We start from the raw sequence: 12365 nt of genomic DNA, 5'->3' as shown, positions 1-12365 counted from the left end.
TTAAAACCCAAGGCTTGTCTTCAGCCCTTCCCTTGACCAAGGTGTCCCTGGTCCCTGCCTGGCTGTGCCTGGGACCCGCACCCCCACCTCTGCTCTTGGCAGCACCCCCCAGGCCATGCAGGGCGGCCTCCACTCTTCGTACTTCCATTCTCTCTAAGTCTCCCGCAAGAATGGTGCTTTGCCAGACCTCCTTCCTATGGCCTTTACTTTTAGCTTTTGCGTTCAGAGTAAAACTAGCAGCTCCTTTCCTGTAGCCACTGCATACAGATCCCGAATGGCAAGCCGTTGGTGTTTTGGAACCCTGGGCCTCTGCAGCACTGGGCATGCGCCAGGCGGCCTGCTGGCATCCTCGTCCTAACTCTTGCAGAAGCAGGTTCCACACGTGTCTGGGCCCTGAAGCCTGGGGCCGCCGGCTTTGTGAGTGACAAGGCCAGAGACGTCTTTCTCAGATATGGTGGCTTCTTTGTTTTGTCATTTTGGACCCGGCTTTTTCCAGACGCCTTCAATTAGGAGACAGGTTTTGGTTTAAATAAAGTCTTTCCTCTCTCTCACTTCTTTTCTTTTTCTTTCCAGGAGCCTGTGTATCCTGTGGTGTGGACTTGCTTTTTCACAATGAGGCTCTAACTGCAATCTTTGGCATGACAACTTAAAGCCATCTTGTGTTTTAACACTCCTTTGCCCTGGGTCAGCCTTTGCTTAGGAAAACAAGGAAATTGAAAACCTTTTTTTGTGTGTCCTCAGGTCTTAGCTGAGGGTCTCACTCAAGGCAATGTGAGAGGCGTGTTTATGATGAGTAAAGTGAGAATGTCACCTTGCAAGGCCATGCTATTGAAAGGGAAGGGAAAGAAGAATAACCAAAAGAATCTGCATTTTATTTCTCTGCAGACTCACCACGGCCTGAGAAGAGGGAGACCAAGTGCCCCATCCCCGGGTGCGATGGCACGGGCCATGTGACAGGGCTCTACCCCCACCACCGCAGCCTTTCGGGGTGCCCCCACAAAGTGCGGGTTCCCCTCGAAAGTGAGTACTGCTTAGCCCTAAAAAAAGTAGATGCCTTGTTGTACATCCCACAGCATCACAGTGTGATCCTCTTTCTCCTCTAATTGGGAATTAGGAATGGAAATATAAAGTTTTTAAACATTTCATCAAGGTAATTTTCATCTGGCCTGGTGTTTAAAATACAGTGGAGAGATAGAAAACGTGGGAACAGCCAGGCCCATAGGTCATGCAGTGACTGATATTGAGAAGATAATGTGTCACTCATAGTTCCCAAGAGGAGGGGCCAGGCCTCACCAGGCAGGACCACCCTGGGAAGTCCCAGGGCCAGTCAGAGGGCAGAGTGGTGGTGGGGGGAGGTGTGGGCAACAGCCTTTATTGTGGTTTCCTGGGAAGGAACAGAGTGAGCAGGTTTAGGATTGGCTAGTTTGACTCCTTTCAGTGGGCCCTGGCCCTGGGAGGTTGGGGCAGGTGAGAGGGTCCTGTAATGCCAGAACCTGATGAAAGAGGCAGTGGGGTGAGGGCTCAGAAGTGATTGGTTTGCCAATGAAAAGTGTCTACTGTCTCTAGGTGTTAGGTAGCCCTGGGAGGGGCAGTCTCCCCAAGGTTAGCAAGGCCCCAGGTATCAAAGCATCAAAGAACAAAAAGTGAAAGGCATGGCCCATACACTGTGTGACCGCACAGTCCTTTCTTACTTGGAGGCATGGTTTCCTTATGCCCACAAGGAGCGTTAGCCTCGGTGCATCATTGAAATGTGGGAAGTGCATCACTTCACCAATGCCCTCTGGACCGCCTCTGCCCTGAGGGCCACGGAATGTCTGGGATGTTGTCCCAGGACATCCTGCAGCAGCTGAGGGCCCTGGGCAAGAGCAAACCTGAGTTGGTCCCCCCACCCACATGCCTACTGTGAACTAGGAAACTAAAGGAAAAGGAAGGGACTGCCTCCTAAGTTTTCAAGTATCTCTGTGTTACATCCTCTACTGTTTGAACCTACTTATTGAAACACCTCTTGGGTCATAAAAACCACAGTGATGGGAAGGTTTTTTGTTTGTTTGTTTCTTTGTTTTTGCAAATCACTGAAACTAATCAGCTCATCACTGCCCCACTGGATTAGCAGTTCCTCACACTGATTGCCTCAACCATATTCTTTCACCAATAATTGAATGGCAGTGAGAGTGAGGCGTGGGGCGGGGTGGGGTGTGATGGACAAAGAATCAAAATAATGTCTCTTAGGAAATAAAAAAGACCACATTCATAACTTCACACTGTGGGGAAACGATAGAAAGAACAACTATTTGATAAATAATGTTTTCCATTCACTCCAAGGAAAAGCATATAAATATAAAAGGAAGAATATAAGCTTTTCAGTTTAAGTTAAATATAAGCAGAGTCGTCTCATTTAAGTCTAGTGTTAACCATAATGTGAAGTTTAGAAGACCTCACACTTGGGCCAGCTTGCTGAATTTAATTGTTGAAGTCCTTAAGTGCTCATTTACTTCAACCCCAATACCTAAGGGGCGGAGCAGAGTGGGTTATGTAACTGAATTCATTTGAATGCAGACTTGAGAAGTCCTCTTGTTCCTGTGTTGTGTGCTTATGGCATGTTATTTTCTCCTTTTATGTGACATATTGTGCTTAGTTCTTGCCATGCATGAAAATGTGCTCAAGTGCCCCACCCCGGGATGCACAGGAAGAGGGCATGTGAACAGCAACCGGAACACCCACAGGAGGTAATAGTGATGTGTTGCTAACCTTTTACATCACAGAAAGGAAGTGAGAGGCACTTTCCACCAGGAAAATAAGAAACTAGCCATGTGTTATCCAAATCACTGCATCAGTATCAGATACCTGACCACTGGGAGTAGATAAGAAGTATTCTCAATTTGTGCAGACTGAAAAAAAATGACCTCATTATTTACTTTCCTAGAAATGTTCATTTAGCAGTCAATGAGGCTAACACCAATGTGAAATTTGAAGACCAGGATTACACATTCACGTAGTCATACAAGTAGAACATGTTTTCTTTTGCTGTGAACCCATAGCCGTTTTGATATTGAAAAGAATTGCTTAGATAAAAAAAGAAAAAAAAAAAAGAAAAGAATTGCTTAGGAGTTACCTTGAACCCCATTCTAAGAGGTACCCAAAGGGCTTCAATATACTGTAGTTTTGACTATATATTAGGATGAAGCTAAACATTATTACATTTCATGGAGATTCATCTCATTGCGATCTCACCTACCTTAAAACACATATGTGCATTTATATACAAATATATTGTGTATATGTAAGTATTTTGGGTGAAAATGCTCATTGTTTTATGTGTATTTTGTATTATGTATAGACTATGTGGTCTGGAGATACTATTTGATTCATAAGCGTGTTGCCAGACACCTTCATATTCTATTTAAACTAAGACATCCAATGAAGTCACTAACATTTCCCTAAAGATCCGAAGATAAATCATGGAGTTATCATGCTAACATCTGTAGTTGGATACATTGCAATTAGAGTGAGCACTTCCCACTTAAAATATTATAGAAGTTTCAGGATAATTTAGTTATTTCTTCCTTAGGTAATATTTTGATTTTTAATATGAGTTTGTTTATCTACCACCTCTGAGATGTGGTTGAGGGATATATGTTGACACTATAGTTTTTAAACCCATTTACTGTGGTAAGTGAGCTATTAATGTGACTTCATATTTAGTGTGTGCCAGGTATGATGTGAGGTACATGCCAAAGCAAATTATGTTATCTTTTTTTTAAACTAAAATCCTCACCTTTTTATTTTTGACAGTCTTTCAGGTTGTCCAATCGCTGCAGCTGAAAAATTGGCAATGTCCCAGGACAAAAGTCAGTTTGATTCTTCCCAAACTGGGCAGTGTTCTGACCAGGTTCACAGGTATGATCCTCCCATGACACGCCTGGTACTGTATTCATGCCATGCTCCTACACAGTGGGTCTGTCACCTCTCGTGTGCTAGTTCACACTCTGGTCCAACCTCCGTTCTCAGCTACCAATATCCGCTGGAGGGGCTGGGCCAGTTGGTTATACTGTCACTTAAATGAACTTCTAGGCCCTCCAGAAGTTTCACTTGAAATTAATCTGTATGCAAAGGTAACATAATGTGGATGAATCTAAAAGAACGAAAGTATATGATAACATATATTAATCAAAAATTTGCATCACTAAAGGCAACCCATCCCACTGGTCAGCTATGGTCTTCCTAATGATTGACTTAACCTTTCTCCCCAGAGAAAATGCCACCATAAATCAGTCATATCACTCAAACTACGCGATGCTATATATTCTTCCTTCTCTTCCACATGTACATTTAGCTTTTTTAAAACAAAGATTTAATTGAGTAAGTTGATAACTATTAATAAAATATATCTAATTGGTCCTAGGTGCATCACAATCTCTGGTAGTTTAGAAGAAAATAGACAATATTTATACCTAAGTAGTAAACTTAGACAATATTTATACCTAAGTAGTAAACTATATATGATGCCAATATTTATACCTAAGTAGTAAACTATATATGATGCCACTTAATAGTAATACAAAAATTATATATCTAAGAAAAGTGATTTCAGGATGAAAGCAGATGGTCAGATCTTCATTGTTACTGAGACACTGAAATGCAAAATAGATAGTAGGAATATTTTTTTTTGAGATTTGGCTTCTATTAATATGTGATCCTATAGATTTAATTAAAAGATTCAAAATAGGCATTCAAATCCCATGAGTGAAGAATGTATGTCAAATGAAGTACATGGATTACTGAATAACTAGCAATTTAATACTTTATAACAAGCTTCTTAGTTAGTATTACTGTATTCTCTAGTTTCTCCCTAAGTAGTTTATTTATTGAATATAGAAATAACTAAGTTTTAATTTGCTAATTTCTTAAAAAAATAAATATTGTTTTAGACAGGAACACATGCACCATTAGGGGTATAAACCAAGTTATATATACAATAGCAAGATTAATTCATCACTCAAATATTTTTATATTTCAGCAAATAAGTTTTTTACAAATCCAGGAAATATCATCAAAACTTTGACATTCTGATGAGTCAGGCATGTTTTGGTAGGAGACACACACGTATAAATATACATAGGTATCCCCCAGAAATGTATACACACTTTGAATGATAATAAGGTCAGTGTTTATTAACATACAGTTCATTTTCAAGATTTAAAAGAATCTACAGAAATGAATAATTTTTTTTGGTCAACACCTGTTTTTAAACTGATTACTGTTCTGGTCCAGGCAGTGCTGATAATGCAAAGCACTAGAATCCCAAGCATCAAGAATCATTTCCTTTGGGATTTGTGCACCCTCAATTTGTCAACTGTTGCCAGTTTTGTACTGTAAACTTGATCTTTTATGTATCCCCATAAAAAAAGTCTAGTGGATAAATTTTTTTTGTTCAAAGCTTAATCTGGCTTCACCTATTATTTCAAATCAGTTAAACCTGAAAAAGAGTGAAAATTAAGTGAGTTACCAGCTGTTAAAGTGTATACATGTTTTTGGGACACCTGGTATATCTGTCTCTATCTATATATCTATGTATCTATCTATATACATATCTATATACATATCTATATATTTATATATCTATATCTATATCTATCTATCTATCTATCTATCTATCTATCTATCTATCTTCTAAAAGGTATATTTTTTAAATTCTTTTACCATTAGACCATAGCACAACGATATTTGTTTTCATTGGCTGGAATTGGTACTCCATAAATATGATGCCCTTGTTTAATCCAAACACAATAATTCTGAAGGAATAGTTAATTCACATTTAGCTTAGACTGGGGTAATTTTGTTGAAAACTGTGATAGCTGTGATAACACAGTAATTTAGATTCATATTGAAACGATGGCAATTTAATAGCTAAAATGTTGAAAGGCTATTTAAACTATTTGTAAATTAGCAAAAACATTCAGACTGCAGCTAGCAAGAAAGGTGAAAAGCCTGAGAAGAAACTCACACCCCAGGAGTCAGTTTCCTGGTGCCTTTGCCGCCCCTGTTAGTGCTAGGCTCCTGCCCGTTGTGCTGAGCACGGCAGAGGCCAGCACCGCTTCTCCTGAGCAGAATACAGCGGCTTTTCCTCACTAGTTGTAAGTTACGATCATGACTTCACCGCTAATCTGATGAAGAGTCCTCACAAGCAGAATGTGCACACCTTGTCAGTCAGTGCCCTACTAATAGTTCTAAGGCACTTTTCTCTAAGGAGCTCTAAGTACTAACATCCATCAATACTTGCTCCTTGTGGCACCTGCGTAAGATGAATGGGAGATTGTACATCGTTCCTTTACCGACGGGAGACTCGGACACACAGAACGAAGCCTCGCCTTCGCCACCCAGAGCCCAAAGCGCCTCCCTATCTCTCACTCCGGGTGCGGAGCTGTGAACACAGGCCTCTCCCACAGTGCAGTGTCGCTGAGGGTACCCGCCCGCAGGCATGCCACCGCTGATCTGCTTTAATTCTGAGGCTGATGTGTTCACCGACAGTTTTACCATATGTCTTTCAAACTCCTCAGGACAAGCGTGGTGAAGCAAATAGAATTCAATTTCCGATCACAAGCCATCGCCTCCCCCAGAGCCACGGTGTCAAAAGAACAAGAGAAATTTGGAAAAGTACCATTTGATTATGCCAGCTTCGACGCACAGGTTTTTGGTAAACGCCCCCTAACACAAACAGGTCCAGGACAAAAACCTCCACCGTTTCCTGAATGTAAGCTTTGAATTCTAATGCTTATTCCAAAAAATGTGTATGGTGTGTGTGTATGTGTGTGTGTGTGTGTGTGGGGGGGTGTGTGTGTTTGGGGGGTGTACTTAAATATGCTACTCACTGCTGGGAGGAGAGAAACTATATTGTACATCAAAATAACAGAAACAACGATAAGTTGATGAGTGTTGCTGATTTTATATGAAGTTACACTGAATATGGTGATTAATGAATGAATGAATTATTCTATAAATGTACTATTATTGAGTCTGAATACAATTTTCTAAAGAAATACTTAATTCACATTTGGCTGAGATTGGGATTTATATATTGAAAATGGTAATAGCTATTATAAGAGAGTAAATTTGACTGAGAGTGAAATTTTGAAAATTTAATAGGTAAAATATTGAAATACTACTTAAAACATTACTTAATTAGCAAAAGTGTTCAGAGTGAAAGTAGGAGAAAAAGAGAAAAGTCTAAGAAGAAACACAATTTACTGGGGAAAAAATGTGTGTGGCTATGGAAATATTTACTCACAAATTTAAGAATTTATGTGGAAACATTTAAAATGTGTTAATACTCTAATGCTAACACATCCACATGGAAGATGTGTTCATAACTCAAAGATGCTCTAACACAGTGGTTCTCAACCTTTCTAATGCCGCGACCCTTTAATACAGTTCCTCATGTTGTGGTGACCCCCAACCATAAAATTATTTTCGTTGCTACTTCATAACTGTAATTTTGCTACTGTTATGAATCGTAATGTAAATATCTGTGTGTTCCCATGGTCTTACGCGACCCACAGGTTGAGAACCGCTGCTGTAGAGCCTAAGACCATCGGAACACACAGATATTTACATTACGATTCATAACAGTAGCAAAATTACAGTTATGAAGTAGCAACGAAAATAATTTTATGGTTGAGGGTCACCACAACATGAGGAACTGTATTAAAGGGTCGCGGCATTAGAAAGGTTGAGAACCACTGCTCTAACATATAAAACTTGATGGTTTTCCTAACACATTATTTTTCAAGTTGTTTAGAATCTCTGAATATTTTAATGAAAAGGAGAGAAAGTGATGTTGGTAATAAAGCCAGGAATGATTTTTTCATTATAGCAACTTAATCATAAGGGAAGAAGAAACTAATTTCTCACTTTGAGTCCTCCGTAGACCATGAATTATATACAACATTCCACAAGTCTCTGAAATCCTTTGATCTCACACCTCTTCACCAAGACTGAGTGCTCCTAGAACACAGAATCCTTGCTCATTCTGTGATATTAACCTCCTCTTTCAAAGAACTAGGATGCTGCATAAAACCCAACCATGGATAAAACCAGGCTTGAAATGAGTCTGCTATCAATGAGAAGGAGATTAGACTCCAAAATATGCTTTGCCTATTCTTACCAAAAATAGGTACCAGACACCATAAATAACCACTGAAAACCTGTTAGAGTAAGGAAAAAATATCACACACACATGGGCGCACACACACGCACAGAGTATGTTTTGTATCTATCTATGTAATTTTATGTATAGTTTCATTAAAAATATGCAAAACACACACATGTGCATATATGTTTAATTCTGGTAAAGCTAGTTACTAAGAGCTATCTGTATACTCATATAATATCAATATTGGTTTAGAAATGTGAAATATCCAGTGATATTTTCATATTTTTATGTAAGGATAACATTTGGTAAATTTTGTTTTATAAAAATAATGATAAAACATTTAAAATAAACAATATGCACAGCAAAATGAATAACTAAATGCTTTTATATAATCCCCTATTAAATCTTGGGTGTGTCTCCTGTAATCTTGAGTGATGTTTACAAACACCCAGTGAAGAGAAGTATGTATAATTCTATCTCTCAGCAATGCCTTGGTACCCACAACAGAAACATAACACAGAAACTTCTCCTTGATATCTAAGTTGCTTTTCTGTTCACCTTGAGGACATTTTCTCTGTCCTTTGCTCATCATGTGCTACCAGAATATGCAAAATGCCAGCTCATTAAAGACTCTGCCACCTAGTTAGTTCCATCTAGTTGGAGGAAGAACAACTTCTACTGGTTTAAGCACAAAGCAAACCTGGGTATCAAATGAACAAAAATGCAATTCCATATCTAAATATAACCTGTTATTGTGAAAGCAAATATTGAAAGGATGTATATTTTCTCTACTGGCATTACTGGTCCGTACGCACACAGTTTACAGATGTACAAGCCTTACCCCTCTGTAGGCCCTGCTGTGTTTTTGCTGGAGTGGTTTTTAATATACGACCTTTGCCCCAAATGCTTCCAGTCCACCTGCCCCATAACATTAGCTGTGGAGTTTTTGCCATAAGGTGTATAAATAACAAAAAATATTAAGAGAATAGGCCTTTTTTTTCCTCCGGCAATCACACCATTTGATCTGTGAACTTCTGTGAAAACCAATCTGAATGACCTTCCTTGAATGTACCAGTGCATAATGGATCGTGCTCTAATTTATTCTTCACATATTTTAATGCAAGAAGTTATATCTTTAAAACAAATCTGTTTAATGACCGGCACCGCGTACATGCAATTGCTAATCAAATCTCTTTTCAGCAGCGAAGCATTTCTCAAATCCAGGGAAATTTCCTAATGGACTGCCGAGTGCAGGCGCCCACACACAGAGCCCTTGCCGTGCCAGCTCTTACAGCTACGGTCAGTGCAGCGAAGACACCCACATAGCAGCAGCTGCTGCCATCCTGAACCTTTCCACCCGCTGCAGGGAGGCTGCAGACATCCTCTCCAACAAACCACACGGCCTGCATGCCAAGGTAGGCCGGTCCAAGAGCCTGGAGGGGGGGCCGGCGACTGAGCTGTGAGAATCAACTGCCTTTCATGTTCCTAACCATGTGCACTGCCCTGCCGCTCCCACCCCTAAAGCACACCCCCTCCTTGTCTTAAGAAGAGGGTCAGGGGCACAGGGACAGGGATGAGCGTGGCCGGTTCCAGGAGGCATGAAAGAGGGGCTGTTCTGGAAGGTGGTGGCCCCAAGTTGGGGGAGACGTGAGCTACAGAGACTGGTTGGGGAGATGTGTAGCTTTCAAAGTTATGTTGTTGTTGTTTTTTGTTTGAGGAGTTTGGCACACAAGCAAAGAGGGTTGCCATTAAAATCCGTCTGAACAAGGAAAGCTTTTTGCTGTGTGCAAACCAGCGATGGTAGGAACTGTATGATTCAACAGTGACTCGTAAAACCTTCGCAAAATTGACTCAGGACAGCTAGCCCAAGGTGCTGTAGTGTTCTCCAAGGACATGTAGCAAAACCTGGACACATTAACTCCACAAGCGATAGTTCAGGGGGACTTGAGGACTGAGGCCATGCAAATCCAAAATCTAATTCTCGGAGGTTCATGAAGATGCCACATTTCTGACGCCTCAGAAGGTCATTATATTTCTCTAATGACCTCGCCTTTCTAACCAACAACGAGAAGTCCACGTGCGTGTTTATGATACCTCGATGACAACTAGAAACAGAGGCCTCCATGTCCTGCCTTTTGAGAAGGAGGGGTTGATGGGCTGCGAGGAACAGTGATCCTCCCCAGAGGGCGGGCAGGACTGAGCCTGCCATCAGCCTCAGCCGGAGCCAGGAAGTCCTACCTACACAAAGCGCTCCGTTAAAATAAATCAGTTCCTAAGCAGATGACTGAAGGCAACCGAAATAGAGTGTGGGCTTATTTGGAGAAGAGATTTTACTCCCACTTTCAGTGAAAGAACCTTGGGTTAAACGCTAACCCCAAGATTCAGGCGATCAAAGGATATTGGTCTCCTTGCCAATTAAGCGCAGCCCCATCCCTAGTGTGGTCAGCTGCTCACCTGTGCCTGCCAGGCCTTCAGGAGAGCGGGGACGCGGTGCTATGGAGCATTTGACAGAAGAATCGGAATTAGCTTCTGGACAAATCTGAGCCAAGTAAACCCCAGGAAGAGTTGGTGGCCAAGAATCACTCAAAAACAATTTTTAAACAAATGAGATTCTTAAACAAAGAAAAATACATCCTCTAAAAATATAAAGAAAATACCAAGTTATCCAAATTCAAAGGATGCCAAGTCAGAAATGATTTACTTAAATAAATGATCTAGGGTATTTTAAAATGCGACTTTAGTTATTTTAAAATTTATTTTAAAATATGAATAATTTTTTTTTCTTTTTCAATATGCAGGTAATTGGAAAAATACTAAACTATCGTCCTTCTTAGTGCTTTATTATTTCTTTTTATCGGCTGTTCTATGAAAATAAAGGACCAATATTATAATGATTAGTGCTGCTAAATCACTTGAGTAAAAGATTCTAGGTTGAATGCTTTCCACGTGCACATGTAGATATTTTTTTTGTTCCTCAGAATTCTGACTTTAATCTTAATACACTCCTGTGTTCTATTAATTGATGAAGCCAAACAATGAATCAAAAATGACTAAAATCTGAGAGCATCTTCCCTTATCAATATGTGTCCTCTTTTAAAAACACATTTCTGGTCAGAAAAGTGACTGTTAAATTGGCTTATTTCAAAAATGCAAATGATGAACTTCCTGTGTACGTTCTTCGGCTCCTACTGGGCGCACGCCGAGTGCCAGTGCTGCCCTGTGGAGCAGAGGCGCCTGCCCAGGGGACAGGGGCTCACCTGCTGGTCTCAGCCTCCCAGCTGCCAGCCCAGTCTTAACTGCAGAAGCCAAATCAGCGACGTGATGATGAAGAGGGAAGAGATAGGAAGTGCATAGATAGATAGACTTTTAGAAGGAGTTTGCTCTTCTGGAAGCTTTCTAAACCATTCCCCTATGAAAATGACCTCGTTTGACATAGTGATTGTTAAAACAGGCTGAAGATGGCACCTCAAAAATGGCACTTTGTAAGGAATCCTTCTCCTCCCAGGCACACATTTGCACACAACTGTAGCAATGGGTAGAATTCTGTCCTTGTCGGATCCTATTTTCTGAATAAAGAAGAGAACCTCATAAGTTCCTAAAACCACAAAATATAATTTTTGTAGCAAAAAATAAAATAGAGAGAGAGGGAGAAGGAGGGGAGAGAGAGAGAGAGAGAGAGAGCCAAAGTAATTAATCCTGAAAAATGGCCTCTGACCAACAGTACCCATTGTGGACTGTTTGTGTCGTCAGCATTGCACTTTGCTCTGAGCCTTTTACTTAACGTTGGATTAACCATCTTCCCCTCCACATTGAGTACTAGACTGCGTCTCTTCCCACTAGATTTGCCTTTTCCTCCAGGGCAGATTGGTAGCATGTTTATTTCGGATAGCAAACAGCCATCGATCTCTTGAGTTCCCGATTCAGAACCAAGGATGCAGACATGTGGAGTTTTCCCCTCCTCTTGACTTCTATAGCCAAGCATTATGATGTACTAGAGAGACAGTTTGGCAGATGGACTCTTAACTATATGGACCAAAGGTGTTGAAGTGCTGGCCTGCGCAAGCCCAGGTTGATTCCATCACAGGCCCTGCCTTCCAGAAGCTCACAGACACAGCAGGCACAATGGTCCCAGGCCGAGGGCTAGGTTTTCAGAGGCCATGATCCTCGTGTCCGGGTGCGGATGGGTGGCTTTGCAGGGAATTTGATCAGAACTTGG

General features: G+C 40.8%; 1 protein-coding gene across 5 annotated transcripts in view; it reads left to right on the top strand.

The window, feature by feature from the left end:
- ST18 (ST18 C2H2C-type zinc finger transcription factor) overlaps positions 1–12365 on the top strand; it is a gene marked incomplete at both ends in the record, with an annotated part of 84846 nt that overhangs the window by 36468 nt on the left and 36013 nt on the right. For all 5 annotated transcript variants that reach the window (XM_079796510.1, XM_079796511.1, XM_079796507.1 and 2 more), the window contains 5 exons: positions 886–1020; positions 2636–2726; positions 3793–3897; positions 6558–6751; positions 9353–9564. In XM_079796510.1, coding sequence (XP_079652636.1) covers positions 886–1020; positions 2636–2726; positions 3793–3897; positions 6558–6751; positions 9353–9564 — 737 coding nt within the window. The remainder of the gene's footprint in view (positions 1–885; positions 1021–2635; positions 2727–3792; positions 3898–6557; positions 6752–9352; positions 9565–12365) is intronic.

Source organism: Cnephaeus nilssonii, assembly GCF_951640355.1.
Source record: "Cnephaeus nilssonii genome assembly, chromosome: 18".
NCBI classification, from domain to species: domain Eukaryota; kingdom Metazoa; phylum Chordata; class Mammalia; order Chiroptera; family Vespertilionidae; genus Cnephaeus; species Cnephaeus nilssonii.
This window is presented reverse-complemented; position numbering and strand designations above follow the sequence as displayed.